Genomic DNA, 15,453 nt, shown 5'->3' on the forward strand with positions numbered 1-15,453 from the left:
TGCTGAGTTGCCTCTTGCTGAGGAACATGCTTGGCCATTTCAGAGGGCAGTTAAGAGTCAGCCACACTGCTGTGGGTCTGGAGTCACGTGTAGGCCAGACCTGGTAAGGATGGCAGATTTCCGACCCTAAAGGGCGCCGTTGTAAAAACCCATCTGGTTCACCAATCTGACGATCACGACTATTGAGGCTAGAATTTTATTCCAGATTTATTAATTAATTTAATTGAATACCTCCACACATGATGGGGCTTGAGCTCATGTTTCAGGAACATTCGGCCCAGCCTCTGCATTACTTGTCCAGGAACATTACTCTGCTACAGTCCCCCATAAGTTTATGCCCTCTCGTTCTTGACACTCTGAGCAGAGGAAGTAATTTTTCTAGCTTGAACCTCTTGATCATTTTAGACACCTTGATCAGCTCAGCCTTCAATCTTATGTAAGTATTATAATTATATTAATTACACAATGTATATTATATACAGATATTTGTAGAATTAATATAATTATTTATTATATTAATTATTATTATAATGGGTGATTATGATAACACAAAGCAACTCCTGTGAAATCTTTGCAGTGTTCCTTGCAGTGTGATGCCCCTTTGAAGTTAAGTTCTGTCGGTAGAGCGTGCAGTTCGTGATTGTAGCTTCTCCTTTGTTCCTCCCACAGGGAGAGTGAAAAGACAAAATTACTAATTGCAGCGCAGAGACAGAAGGTGGTGGAGAAGGAAGCTGAGACCGAGCGGAAGAAAGCACTCATCGGTCAGTTCTCAGTCTTAGCAATCAGTCAATCTGTTGCAAGCACCTTTTTAAATTTAATTCCATTGCCTTTTAATTACAGTCTAGACTTTGCTTGATGGCCCGAATGATGCCCTTCTGTGTCACAACAGCTCTGTGTTGCAATTCATTTCTGACCTGTTACCGGCTCTTGGGAATCTGATACATAGGAAGGAACTTTGCTCCTTGGCTTTGTGGAACTTTTGAAGTTTTCAAATGTGTGAAGGACCTCGAGTAACTTGTTCACTGTGTAGTAGGGGTCAGATATCAGGGAGGGAATGGGTTAAAACAGAGGAGCGCCTTTTGCCACCACTATGTCAGCCCATTGAGTTGGAAACCTAATGGGCCTTAAAGCGGATTTAAACATTACAGCAAACAATGTAGTGTCTATTTAAACAGTAAACTACAGCAAACATAGTCTATTTATACAGCACGTCATAGCAAATAGAGTGTATTTAAACAGCTAGCCACAGCAATGTGCAGCGCCTATTTAAACAGCAAACTACAGCAAACAATCTATTTAAACAGCACATCACTGCAGTCTACAGAGTCTATTTAAAAAGAGTCTTGACAACTAGTGACTTCAGATAAAAGGGTGATTCCTCCAGCATATTGTTGCAAATAGAGAATAGTAATATCTAAATTATATGTTTAAAATCAAACCCAGTCTGCAGACATGATTGGTAGAACGATTAGTGAGATCAAGGGTTACCTTGGTAATTGGGGTCGAGAGTAAGCGTGTGAGTGGGGTCGAGGGTTGGCGTGTATGAGGGGTCGAGGGTTGGCGTGTGTGAGCGGGGTCGAGGGTAGCCACGTGTGTGGGTAGGGTCGAGGGTTACCGTGTGTGAGGAGTCGAGGGTTACCATGTGTGAGTAGGGTAACGGGTTGCCACGGTTGAGGAGTTGAAGGTTAACATGGGTGGAGTTGAGGGTTACTGTGTGTGAGTGGGATAGACGGTTGCCATGGTTGAGGAGTTGAAGGTTGACATGGGTGGAGTTGAGGGTTACCGTGTGTGAGTGGGGTAGAGGGTTGCCACGGTTGAGGAGTTGAAGGTTAACATGGGTGGAGTTGAGGGTTACTGTGTGTGAGTGGGGTAGAGGGTTGCCATGGTTGAGGAGTTGAAGGTTAACATGGGTGGAGTTGAGGGTTACTGTGGGCGAGCGGGGTTGAGGTTTACCGTGGGTGAGCGGGGTCGAGGGTTACCGCGGGCGAGCGGGGTCGAGGGTTACCTTGTGTGAGGGGTCGAGGATTAAGCTGGGCCTGTGAGGTTTTGAAGAAGGGTTAAGGTTGTTGACTCCAAGGCTGGGATTTGCAGCACCAACTTAAGATCATGACTCGTGTTTAAAAACACGTCACCCAGTCCAAAGCACAGATCTCAGGGCAGCCACACCTGCTGATTGATGCTGCAAGATTCCCCCTGTTTCATAGTAGCTCTTGTTGCAACAAATTGACAAAGGAACATTGGCGCCACACAAGTGCCAGGCAATGACCATCTCCAACAAGAGTGAATCTAACCATCGCCCCATGACATCCAACTGCATTACCATTGCTGAATCCCCCACTATCAGCAATCTGGGAGTTACCATTGACCAGAATCTGAACTCGACCAGCCATATAAATACTGTGGCTACAAGAGTAGGTCAGAGGCTAGAAATCCTGCAGCTATTAACTCACCTCCTGACCTTCCAATCTCATGACCGCAGCCACCTAGGACAAGAGCAGCAGACCCATGGGAACACCACCACCTGGAAGTTCCCCTTCAAGTCACTCACCATCCTGACTTGGAAATATATCGGCCGTTCCTTCACTGTCGCTGGGTCAAAATCCTGGAACCCTCCCTAACAGCACTGTGGGTGTACCTACACCACATAGACTGCAGCGGTTCAAGAAGGCAGCTCACCACCACCTTCTTAAGGGCAACTAGGGATGGGCAGTAAATGCTGACCTCACCAGGAATGCCAACATTCCATGAATGAATATATAAAAATGCTAAACAGCACTGATCCCTGTGGAACATGACTTTTCATCTTTTGGCCCCTGAATTAGTGTCCAAAGCTTTGAGGGGGGATAGAATGGACATCACTTTAAGGTCACTATCACTATACCCCCTGACCTTCCCCTCTCCGATGCTGAACGTTCAGTGCTCAGCAAAGGACTTAGTTTCATACCCTTACGCCCTCATCTCAATGAATTTCGGGCTCGGCACGATGCTGAACTCTTCTTCCGCCGTCTTCGTCTCCGTGCTCACTTCTTTGGGCAGGAGTCCTCTCCCCGTTCAACGGATCCTTTTACCCACCTCCAATATTCTCCCTCCACTTGGACCCCTCCTTCTGGATTCTTACCTTCTCTTGATTTTTTCATTGAGAACTGTCGGCGTGACATTAGCCGTCCCAATTTCTCTGCTCCTCTCACCCATTCTAATCTGTCTCTCTCTGAACTCACTGCACTCCGTTCTCTCAGGTCCAACCCCAACATTGTCATCAAACCCGCTGACAAGGGTGGTACTGTTGTTGTCTGGCGCATTGACCTCTACCTTGCGGAGGCTGAGCGTCAACTCGCAGACACTTCCTCCTACCTCTCCCTGGACCATGACCCCACCACAGAACATCAAGCCATTGTTTCCAGGACTGTCACTGACCTCATCTCCTCTGGAGATCTTCCTCCCACAGCTTCCAACTTGATAGTCGCCCAACCTCGGACGGCCCGCTTCTACCTCCTACCCAAAATCCACAAACAGAACTGTCCTGGCAGACCGATCATGTCAGCCTGTTCCTGCCCCATGGAACTCATTTCTCATTATCTTGACTCCCTTCTCTCTCCCCTTGTCCAGTCCCTTCCCACCTACATCCGTGATTCCTCTGACACCTTACGTCACATCAACAATTTCCAGTTCCCTGGCCCCAACCGCTTCCTCTTCACCATGGATGTCCAATCCCTCTACACCTCCATCCCCCACCAGGATGGTCTGAGGGCCCTTAGCTTCTTCCTTGAACAGAGGCCTGAACAATCCCCATCCACCACTACTCTCCTCCGTCTGGCTGAACTTGTTCTCACACTGAACAATTTTTCCTTTAACTCCTCTCACTTCCTCCAAATAAAAGGTGTGGCTATGGGTACCCGCATGGGCCCCAGCTATGCCTGTCTCTTTATGGGGTATGTGGAACATTCCTTGTTCCAGTCCTACTCCGGCCCCCTCCCACAACTCTTTCTCCGGTACATCGATGATTACTTCGGTGCTGCTTCATGCTCTCGTCGGGACCTGGAAAAATTTTATTAATTTTGCTTCCAATCTCCACCCCTCCATCATTTTCACATGGTCCATCTCTGACACTTCTCTTCCCTTCCTTGACCTCTCTGTCTCAATTTCTGATGATAGACTGTCCACCAATATCCATTACAAGCCTACCGACTCCCTACCTCGACTACAGCTCCTCACACCCCGCTTCCTGTAAGGACTCCATCCCATTCTCTCAGTTCCTTCGCCTCCGTCGCATCTGTTCTGATGACAGTACCTTCAAAAACAGCTCCTCTGACATGTTCTCCTTCTTCCTTAACCGAGGTTTTCCACCCACGGTCGTTGACAGGGCCCTCAACCGTGTCCGGCCCATATCCCGCGCATCCTCCCTCACGCCTTCTCCTCCTTCCCAGAAACATGATAGAGTCCCCCTTGTCCTCACTTATCACCCCACCAGCCTCCGCATTCAAAGGATCATCCTCCGCCATTTCCGCCAACTCTAGCATGATGCCACCACCAAACACATCTTCCCTTCACCCCCCCTGACGGCATTCCGTAGGGATCGTTCCCTCCGGGACACCCTGGTCCACTCCTCCATCACCCCCTACTCCTCAACCCCCACCTATGGCACCTCCCCATGCCCACGCAGAAGATGCAACACCTGCCCCTTCACTTCCTCTCTCCTCACCGTCCAAGGGCCCAAACACTCCTTTCAAGTGAAGCAGCATTTCACTTGCATTTCCCCTAACTTAGTGTACTGCACTCGTTGCTCCCAATGCGGTCTCCTCTACATTGGAGAGACCAAACGCAAACTGGGCGACCGCTTTGCAGAACACCTGCGGTCTGTCCGCAAGAAAGACCTAAACCTCCCTGTCGCTTGCCATTTTAACACTCCACCCTGTTCTCTTGCCCACATGTCTGTCCTTGGCTTGCTGCATTGTTCCAGTGAAGCCCAACGCTAACTGGAGGAACAGCACCTCATCTTCCGACTAGGCACTTTACAGCCTTCCGGGCTGAATATTGAATTCAACAACTTTAGATCTTAAACTCCCCCTCCCCCCATCCCCACCCCGTTTCTCCCCCCTCCCTTTTTTTTCAATAATTTATATAGATTCTTCTTTTCCCACCTATTTCCATTATTTTTAAATCTAAAACTAAAACCTTGTTAGTCTTTCCACCCCACCCCCACTAGAGCTGTACCTTGAGTGTCCTGTCTTCCATTCTTAATTAGCACTTTTCTTAGACAATATCACCACCTTCAACACCTCTTTGATCCTTTTGTCTGTGACATCTTTTGATTAGCTGCTCCTATCACTGCTTGCTTATCTCCACAATCACCACACCCTCAACTTCTCTCTCCCCCCGCCCCCCCACCTTAAACCAGCTTATATTTCACCTTTCTCCTAACTATGCTTCAGTTCTGCCGAAGGGTCGTGAAGACTCGAAACGTTAACTGATTTCTTCTCCACCGATGCTGCCAGACCTGCTGAGTTTTTCCAGGTAATTCTGTTTTTGTTTTGGATTTCCAGCATCCGCAGTAGCTTTTAGCTTTTTGTTTTTATCACTTTAAGGTGCTTGTTCCCATGGGTGACAATTTCACACAAACTACTTGTCTGAACTCAGTGAAAACCACATGCCCATGGAAGAATACCTTAGATATTCTTATTTCCAGAGCCACAATGAACTGAACAGCCCACCTTTGTCTGCTGCATCATTCTGTGATCACACTCTCCCTAACAGCAGTGTGGATGTACGTATAGGACACGGACTGGGCAGCTCAAGATTGCAGCTCACCACCACCTTCTCGAGGGCAATTAGGGATGGGCAATAAATACCAGCGTAGCCAGCGACGCCCACACCCCATGAATGAATAAATTTTAAAAATCCAGTTGAACATCCTCTTGCTATACATTTCTTTCATGATCTAGCCAGTTTATTGTTCAGTTTAGTATTTCCTGTATCCTCCTCCCCCTCACTTCCTGTGCCAACACAAGTCTCATCAGACATGTCTGCAGCTTAGGACTGGTGTACAAAATTGAAAAATGCTTGGCAGTATATTAAGTAACAACCTGGCTATGATAACTCACTATCACTGAACAATTAGCCTGTGCAGTGATTGAATGTGTTTGGGACTTCCTGTACTGTCGATTCTGGAGATTTCAGCCTCACAGATCCCAAGGTTTGCAAGATTTTTCAAAACAATGAAAACAGCACAATGACAGCAAATCCCTTGTTTCCTCCAGTTATTTTTCATTGTTTCACTTGAACTGTCTGCCAGTTTCTGGCACCCAATGAATCGTTGGAACCTGTGCACAGTTTCTGTTCTTTCCTTGGAATATGAGTCACATTCCTGTCTGGATCTGGCTGTGCTTTTCAGGGAGGGAAAGTTGCAGCTGCTGTGTGCAGCACGAACATAAATATCATGGCTTGTGCTTAGGAACCTGCATCCTCAGTCCAAAGCACGGACTTTGTTTCTGAGGGCTGCTCCACTCACTGAATAGTTCTGCAATATTTCTGGATTCGCAGCACCGCCTTGCATTATAGCTGCCTGGTCAAGGCATTAAGCTGCAGCAAAGTGCTGACGTGGTGTTCCTTCCCTATCCTTTTGGTTGACGACTGACGATATCATCGTGACCTGTATGTTTTTTTTCACCCCGCTGTTTTTCCTGAATGCTGAATTGTACAAGTTCTGTTTCTAATGAGAAAAGCAACCCATCATCTCATTACTCTTGCCTCTATTCCCTTAACCTTCCCATCAAAACCCATTCCTCTATCCCCTAAATCTCCCATCGAAATCCTTTCCCCTACATCCCTAATTCTGTCATCAAAACCCATTTCTCTAGCCCCCTAACCTTCCCATCAAACCCCATTCCTCTAGTCCTCTAAATCTCCCATCAAACCCCATTCCCCATGTCCTCTAACCTTCCCATCAAAACCCATTTGTCTCGTCCTCTAACCTTCCCATCAAAGTCTATTCCCCTAGTCCTCTAACCTTCCCATCAAAACCCATTCCTCTAGTCCTCTAAATCTCCCATCAAACCCCATTCCCCATGTCCTCTAACCTTCCCATCAAAACCCATTTGTCTCGTCCTCTAACCTTCCCATCAAAACCCATCCCTCTAGTCCTCTAACCTTCCCATCAAACCCCATTCCCCTAGTCATCTAACCTTCCCATCAAACCCCATTCCCCTAGTCATCTAACCTTCCCATCAAACCCCATTCCTCTAGTCCTCTAACCTTCCCATCAAAACCCATTCCTCTAGTCCTCTAACCTTCCCATCAAACCCCATTCCCCTAGTCATCTAACCTTCCCATCAAACCCCATTCCCCTAGTCATCTAACCTTCCCATCAAACCCCATTCCCCTAGTCATCTAACCTTCCCATCAAACCCCATTCCTCTAGTCCTCTAACCTTCCCATCAAACCCCATTCCCCTAGTCCTCTAACCTTCCCATCAAAATCCATTCCCCTAATCCTCTAACCTTCCCATCAAAACCCATTCCTCTAGTCCTCTAACCTTCCCATCAAAACCCATTCCCCTAATCCTCTAACCTTCCCATCAAACCCCATTCCTCTAGTCCTCTAACCTTCCCATCAAAACCCATTCCTCTCATCCCTTAACCTTCCCATCAAAACCCATTCCCCTAGCCCCATAACCTTCCCATCAAAACCCATTCCCCTAGTCCCATAACCTTCCCATCAAAACCCATTCCCCTAGTCCCTTAACCTTCCCATCAAAACCCATTCCCCTAGTCCCTTAACCTTCCCATCAAAACCCATCCCTCTGGTCCTCTAACCTTCCCATCAAAATCCATCCCTCTAGTCCCCTAGCCTTCCCATCAAAACCCATTTGTCTCGTTCTCTCACCTTCCCATCTGTTATATCTGTTTCATGTGTATCTCTGATGTATTTGTCTCATTGTGATTTGTTCAGTTTTTCCAAACTTGCTCTGGAAAGATATTATTTCTGACTTCAGCGCCAAGCTATAATATCCCTTGTTGCCACTATCCTAACTTGATTTGAAGTAATAACCTGCTTCAGCTGTATGCATGCCATTTACCTAAATCAGTGCGTTCCACATGAAATGTTCTCAATGTTATTGTAGATGTGCAGGTTTGAATGTTGCCGTCACAAGCTAGTTTTGGGTTTGTAATGTGGACCTTTTATCGGAATATTGCAGAGGCAGCGAAAGTTGCACAAGTGGCCGAGATTAAATTTGCACAGATGATCATGGAGAAGGAAACAGAAAAGAAGATTTCTGAGATTGAAGGTAAGTCCATATTTCTGCTGTGCTTTCCTATAAGTTCTTAGTTACAGCCTGGGTAATATTGAGCAGATATTTGCCTGTGGAGGCATCACATCACCTGATAGCCAGATTGCACGGAGTTCCCTTGTTAGTTTATTGGAGCTGTAGCTGATTTCCTCATTCCCCCACCCCACAGGGAGATTGCCAAGTGCTGGTGTCACAAGTGATCAAAACCAGCAGAGGGAGTAGGGACAAACTGACGTGTGCATTTTTAAAAGCTAATTGTAGCACCATTGGAATTAACTCTTTGTCCTTCTCTCTCACTTTCCTGAAGATGGTGTGTTTGTTGCGAGGGAGAAAGCTCGAGCAGATGCAGACTTTTACACAGCACAACGGGTGGCCGAAGCTAACCGGGTGAGAGATTCTTTCAACTCCAATATGACAAAGACCAGGCTGGACAACAAGAGGAATAATTGCTTTATCCGATTTAATCATGGGCATGTTCAGAGAAATAATTAGTTCCATCGCGTTGACCTTTAACCATTCTGTTTGATGGATGATACAACAATAATAGTCATTGACCAATCACAGCATTGAGCTTAGAACAGACCCCTACATGAGGTGAGGAAACCCCCCAGTAATGGACAGCTTTCAGAACCATGGATCCAAATCACCTAGTCTTCCCAAGCCACACATCACATCTGACATTACTTAGTGCATTTTTCGAAGAGAAATTGAATGTCCATTTGAATACAGATCAGGTTCCATAGACTGACCACTGAAACCGTGTTTCTACAAATTAGCTTGGCATTTATTTCTCAGGTACATGCCATGTTCTCTGGTTCCGCTGTTCTGGACAAGGTAAGACAGCTTGCCGTGGCTGGCATTGTCTAGAAATTCAAACCAGCAATCGTGTCACCTCTCTACCTCCCTTCTTGTAACGAGAACATGCCCAGTTCACACAACCACCTGTGTTTCAATCCTTCCAGACCCCGTTCTGGTTGCTGTCCACTGTATTCTCGCAATAGCTGCAAAGCCCTTCTGCCAGAATTGTAGACTTCTTCTCAAAAATACTTCATTGGCAGGAATGTGCCATGGATGTGAAAGGTGCTAAAGCAATTCATGGTCTTTAAATGTTTTCATTTCCGTTTGCTGATGAAGCCTCATCTCCCTTTTTGTCCACTTGCAGCTGAAGTTGAGCCCAGAGTATTTGCAGCTGCTGAGGTACCGAGCGATCGCCTCCAACAGCAAAATCTACTTCGGGAAGGACATCCCCAAGATGTTCCTGGACTTGGGCACCATGACACCTGGCGCAGTGGGCAAAACATCAGGGGAAGCAAACTTATCGCCTGAGGTTGAAAACAGCCTGTAGGAGTTTGAGGGCAAGCTCTAATGATGTGAATGGACCGGTGGGTACAGCCTGGTAGAAACCACTGTGAACTAGCTCTAATAGAACTGACGTGCTTCAGAAAGGACATCGCCCACATTCTTTGTTTTCTCCTCAGCTCAATTTGTCACTTCAGCTGAGCTCCTTTGCTTCCTTTAACTGCAATTATACTGCCACTTGCGCTCCTGCTGTTTGGAATGTACATCACCCACCGAGACTGGCAACATAACTCCTGAGATTACAGAACCCACTGAGGTCCCTCCAGGAGTGCATCTTATACTGTGTGCAGTATAACTGCAGACTAAGGCTGCAGCCAAAGCTGTGAAAAAAAGTCTCTCCTGTCTCAGGTTGAATTAGTGGCTTTGGAAACTTGAGTTTGCGCCTGTATGCCTGTGTATGTGAGAGAGGTTGTATGGAAGAGTGAGGGAGAAAGAACTGAGTAACATTATACACTGAAAGTATGCTGATGGCATTGTAACCTGATCAGATGAAGAAATTTGTTCTGTCATATTAAAGTCGTCGCCTGAGATTATTTACTAAAACTGCTCGGTCCATTTAAAGGACTTGCATCCGTCAGTAGGTTTTGATAAAGGGGCCCACGCTCTGGGTCTTCGAATACCAGTGTGCACTGAATTTGTGAATATTCTCCTGCTATCTTAACAAACACTAAATATTGGACAGCTTCAGGGCCCAACCTCTCTCCTTGTCCACCTTGCAGCAGATGACTTGGACCAACCATGCATTGATTTCAAAAGAGCCCAGTGAATTGGGTGGGGATTTGTTTCACTCATCTGTTTATCCAGCCAGCATCAACTATTGGCTGCTTCTTGCCACAAGTGACTTGGTCCAGCTCTTGGCTCCCTTTTTGACTGAACCAGCTGAGCTGCTTCCTTTCCATTTGCAGCAGTGGGTAATCATGTGAAACCTTCTGAGATGTGATAAGACCCGATATAAACACACATATATTTCGATTCCAGGAAGCTGCGACCATCTGTCTTGCAAAGCAGGTTGACACGGCTTGCTTTTGCAGTAATAATTTGACTTCAGATCCAATATACTGAGCAGTATAGGGTTTAGCATTTCCCTATAAGGTGCACCATCGATGTTGCTGAACTTGGGTGCGAGTCTGTGCTGTCCTTCAACCCTCACGATGGGAAAAGGAGTAAATTGCAGAAGATCCGTTTGTTTCAAGTGCCTTCTCTGGTTCACACATTGCTTTTGGTAATGTGGATTGAATTTTGTGGCAAGGGGAATGAGCGGATTGAATGATACGACAATGGCCTTTGCAGGGTCTCTCCCAGTTCTGGGCTGCACTCTGCAGTCAATCTGCCCACAGCCAAGTTTTGAGAGGGTGGTAAATGGGTTTAGCTGCTGTAGTCTGTCTCTTTGTGATTTGGGTCACCGCTGGCCAAAAAGCAAGAGACCACTCAGTTGTCAGGTTCAAGACCCTACAGCGTCCTGGTTCCAATTTCAAGGTTAATGCAAGCGGAACATGTGGACAAGGGAGCAATTTGCAGCCATGGATTTTACCCTAGTACAGATTGTGTATGTAAATCATTTACACAAGAGCTTGCTCTGGCAATGAAGGAACTGGAAGTGGATTTCCCCACCCTAACCATAAAAAGCTTGAGGAACTAGCACATTTCCCTCAGTACTCACTGGCTCTTGTGCATTTGGCTGTGTCGCCTGTTGTGTGACTGCTTTGCTGCACAGGCCCAAGTCTCCTATAGGAATCACTGAGGTGAGATTGCTGTTCAGACTCCTCGGGGACAGAAGTCTCACTAAATGTAGCCATTATTTCCAGCCTGAATTAAGAAGGGTCAAATCCCTCTGAATGATACTTTGACATTGAATATTCAACACAGTTGTGTAATGCAACCTGCGATGATTCCCTCTGAAAACGCTCTTTAACTTTTACTGGCCCCAACAGTTTAGTAATAGTGAGAATGCAGTTGTTCTTTCTCTGGACTGTGCATGTCATATGGCACCACCTAGCATTTGGCCAGGCCATCTTCCATCCCCACCCTCCATCTCCTGCCTTCCGTTCCCTTCCTTTTCTTTGCTTTGCACAGCCCAGTTATGTTGACAGTTTTCATTGCTGGTGTATCAACAGCCGTGCAGTTATTGCACTACAAGTAGGAGGGCAGAACATCTACTCGCAGGCCCACACTAGCCAGAATCAATCCACACAGCTTGGCTGAAAGATGAACCGCACCAACTTAGCCCGATGTTCAAAGCAGGTCAACGCAACCACAAAATTGCTGTGCTACTGACTGCAGTTTTTCAGAAACATTCCCCTGTTTTGCAGATGAATGTGAAGCTAGTTACCTGCGTGTTTCCAGAGCGTGAAGAACAAACAGTTCAGAGGCACTTGCAGCACTTTGGGCTGTGACCATCAGGATATGAAGCTAGTCACTGTAATCATTGGGTTTGTCGAACTGATGACTGAGCTCAATATCTAAACCAGAAATATGAATAGAATCTTTGGAATGACAGCTATTCTCCCTCATCAGGAAATATTGAATCAATTTTTTATAATGTAATCGAACTGGATTCAAATCCTGTATGCACTTGCTGCTTTAAAATGCCCACATCCATCATCATAATGGGAATTCCTTTTTTTTAAACACGTCACATGGTGTTTACACCCTCCAACAACCCAGTATCTCCAGTGGCTGGAAGGTGAAATTATACAGTGACTTGTTTACATAGGTTGTTTCTATTATATATGTGGATATAGGAACCTATAATCTGAAGAAGTAATTTCATTTTAAAACAGGGATTACTTTCTGTCTGCATGTCTTCAGTCAGTTATTTTCCCACCCACACCACCCCAACCCCACTAACACTGCTTCGTTTGAATCCCCTGGTTCTTTTGGAGATTGCCAAGAACCTCACTGGCGTCAAGGGCATCGGGTTGTCTCTCAACTTAATTCAAGATGACCACAGAATGCTAAGTGAGGCTGACTTGCATTTCTGTTAGACTGCAAGGTTACAGCCCACAGACAAGTGCTGCTCTGGGAGGACTGCCGATGGGATGAAGGAGTGGGAACCTAATGTTGTCCCCTCTATTTCAGAGTGTCGGCCATTGCGCAAAAATTAATCCTACTTTATGGTGCTGCTGCTTATCAACCTCTGGGTGACGAGCATTGGGATTGAAATTCACAGAAGCCTGACTGGACGTCATTTTTCCAATTTAGTTTCTTTTTCCCCCCCCCAAAGAAAACCAAATCATGATGTTGTGGATGATTCTTTGAGAGCAAACGGGGACTGAAGAGGACGTGTAGATGAGTTCATTGCAGAAGGGTGCGATTTTTGGAGCTTCATGGTTATTTGCTCTGAGAAGATGATTGAATACAATCCGAGATGTGTGTCTGTATTTTGAATGATTGAAATTCTTTCCAGGTGGTGGTCTTGTCCCGTTTCATTCCAACTGTAATTTTGTTTCTTGATTATTCCTTCTTTGCATTTGAAATGTTGAATTCTATTGGGAATTTTTTTCATGAAACCTGATCTGTTGATTTTTCAGTGTCCTGGTACCTTACAATAAAACAGTCGATGTGTTGATGCTTGTGACTGAGCAGATTTATCACTGGGATATGCAAGGGGAATTGGCTTCAGGGTTTGGGGTCTGTTTGGTGGGCACTCCTCCCCCCCACTGAGTCAAGCCTGTATTCTATTTCACTGGATGGTCGCACTGCTGGTTTTTTCAGTCCTCCCCATCCCCAACCTCGCTTTTCCACTTCATCAATGTTCCAAAGGTACTGAGCCTTCTCTTCCTTTTTTCATCATGTGATCATCTAGTGATCATCTTGAATCTTTTACAGGATGTGGGCATCATCGGCGAGGGCCAACATTTATTGCCCATCCCTAATTGCCCCATGAGAAGATGGTGGTGAGCTGCCTTCTTGAACCGCTGCAGTCCATGTGGTGTAGGTACACCCACAGTGCTGTTAGGGAGGGAGTTCCAGGATTTTGACCCAGCGACAGTGAAGGAACGGTGTTTCTATATTGCTCTGTGTGGGAGTGAGTATCACATTCTCTGCGTAAAGAAGCTTCTCCTGAATCCCAATTGGATTTATTAGTGACTATCCTAGATTTATGGCCCCTCATTTTGATCTTGGACTCAAGTGGACTAATTTTCAAAAACCTCAATAAAATTATCCCCCAGCTGATATTTTTCCAGAAAAAAGACCGCAGGCTGTTTTCTTCACTGTGACCTACCTCCCAAATGCTCTGATTCTAATTGCCTAGATTAAAAGATGATTCTTTGTTTCTTGGCCGAGAATGAATCTCTTTAACAGTCTCTTTGGCTGAAATCAGCACTGGCAAAGATGTTAAGACACAAAATTTTTAAAGAAGAGACAAGTAACGATTGGAATGCAGATGTTTCTGGCAAGGCGGACATTTATTGACCATCCCTACTAGACGCTTCTTGAGGGGGTGGTGGTGAGCTGCTGACTTGAACTGCTGCTGTCTGTGTGGTGAAGGTACTGATGCTGCTGTCTGTGTGGTGAAGGTACTGATGCTGCTGTCTGTGTGGTGAAGGTACTGATGCTGCTGTTCAGCAGCTGCTGATAACTTTCCAAATCGGCAAGTAATGTGGCTGAGGTATGGTGTTCCCAGCCCTTGTCCTTCTCCATGGTCGGGGGTCACTGGTTTTTGAGGTGCTTTCGAAGAAGCCTTGGCAAGTTGCTGCAGTGCATCCTGTGAATATGACACACTGCAGCCAGGGTGCGTCCATCACCCAGCCGGCTTTTGTACGGAGTTTAATATACAATAACTATCTCTCTTTTGAAACCCACCCGACTGGCATTCTCATGGGGAATATCCTTTAAACTGTAAATTAAGTACTGAGCAGAGGCTGTTTCCTCTCACCCTGCCTCCCAAAAGCCCCCTTGTGCTGTAACAATTGTGTGATTCTGCTGGAGGTTATTTTTCAAATACATGTGGACTTCAAAATTAGAAGTTTGGAACCTTGCTTGGGGGTGTTGATCATGACTTGCCTCGTGAGTCAGAAGGTTGTGGGTTCAAGCCCCTTTCCAGAGACTCCAGTACATGACCCAGGGTGGGAGTGCGTCACTGGCTCAGGTGCTGTGTTTCAGGTCAGACATCAAACTAAAACCCCTTGGATGGATATCCTTTGAAGAAGGGCAGAGAGTTATTCCCGATGTTCTAACCAATACTTATCCTTCTACCAGCACCGAAGGGAAAACAGGTCCTCTGTTCATTTGTATCATTGCTCTTTGTGGGAGCTTGCTGTGCGCATATTAGCTGTTGTGTTTTGCTAAATTATAACAGTGACTGCATTGGCGTTCACCCTAGCAAACATCTCAAGTTTGCTTAGGCATTACAGTGTCTGGGGATTTGTCTGTCATTAAAATAAGAAAGCGCCTTACAGATAAAACGATGACATAAAAAAAAAACTTGCGTTCTAGACGGTGTCTGTCGTGACTTCTGGATGTCCTAAACTGCTTCATAATACAGGTGAGAACCTTGGGGAATTACAGATAAGACAATGAATACTGCTCTGACTCACTGTGTTGGCCTTTTCTCCTTTATGAAATGAACAAATCTTTTCATCGTTTCAGGGACTGGTCCCTGCTTTTCAGTGGTTAGAAAGCTGCATTGGTTTCAGAAGGATTCAGTCAAATTAAAAGCTAAGAGAAATAGCTCGAGTTCATGGGAGCTCTGGAGTGTTGAATTACACAATAATTACAACACAGAAACAGGTCCTTTGCTCCATCCAATATGCGTTGTTGTTTATCCTATTCCCAAAAACACAGTATTCTAACCCTGTGTACCCACC

At 45.9% G+C, this 15,453-nt stretch overlaps 1 protein-coding gene and 1 long non-coding RNA gene across 3 annotated transcripts in view; both read left to right on the plus strand.

The window, feature by feature from the left end:
* The window catches only part of LOC144694789 (erlin-2-like), a 29,236-nt gene extending 16,027 nt beyond the window's left edge, over positions 1 to 13,209 (plus strand). For both annotated transcript variants that reach the window (XM_078565388.1, XM_078565387.1), the window contains exons 9-12: positions 670 to 761; positions 8,192 to 8,281; positions 8,592 to 8,671; positions 9,447 to 13,209. In XM_078565388.1, coding sequence (XP_078421514.1) covers positions 670 to 761; positions 8,192 to 8,281; positions 8,592 to 8,671; positions 9,447 to 9,629 — 445 coding nt within the window. In that variant the 3' untranslated portion in view covers positions 9,630 to 13,209. The remainder of the gene's footprint in view (positions 1 to 669; positions 762 to 8,191; positions 8,282 to 8,591; positions 8,672 to 9,446) is intronic.
* Positions 13,210 to 14,037: 828 nt separating this feature from the next.
* LOC144694623 (uncharacterized) lies at positions 14,038 to 14,955 on the plus strand. Its single transcript, XR_013579787.1, has 3 exons — positions 14,038 to 14,134; positions 14,193 to 14,698; positions 14,736 to 14,955. It is a non-coding gene; the product is annotated as an uncharacterized LOC144694623 (long non-coding RNA).
* The last annotated feature ends 498 nt before the right edge of the window (positions 14,956 to 15,453 follow it).

The sequence above is a fragment of the Cetorhinus maximus genome, chromosome 20 (assembly GCF_964194155.1).
Source record: "Cetorhinus maximus chromosome 20, sCetMax3.hap1.1, whole genome shotgun sequence".
NCBI classification, from domain to species: Eukaryota; Metazoa; Chordata; class Chondrichthyes; order Lamniformes; family Cetorhinidae; genus Cetorhinus; species Cetorhinus maximus.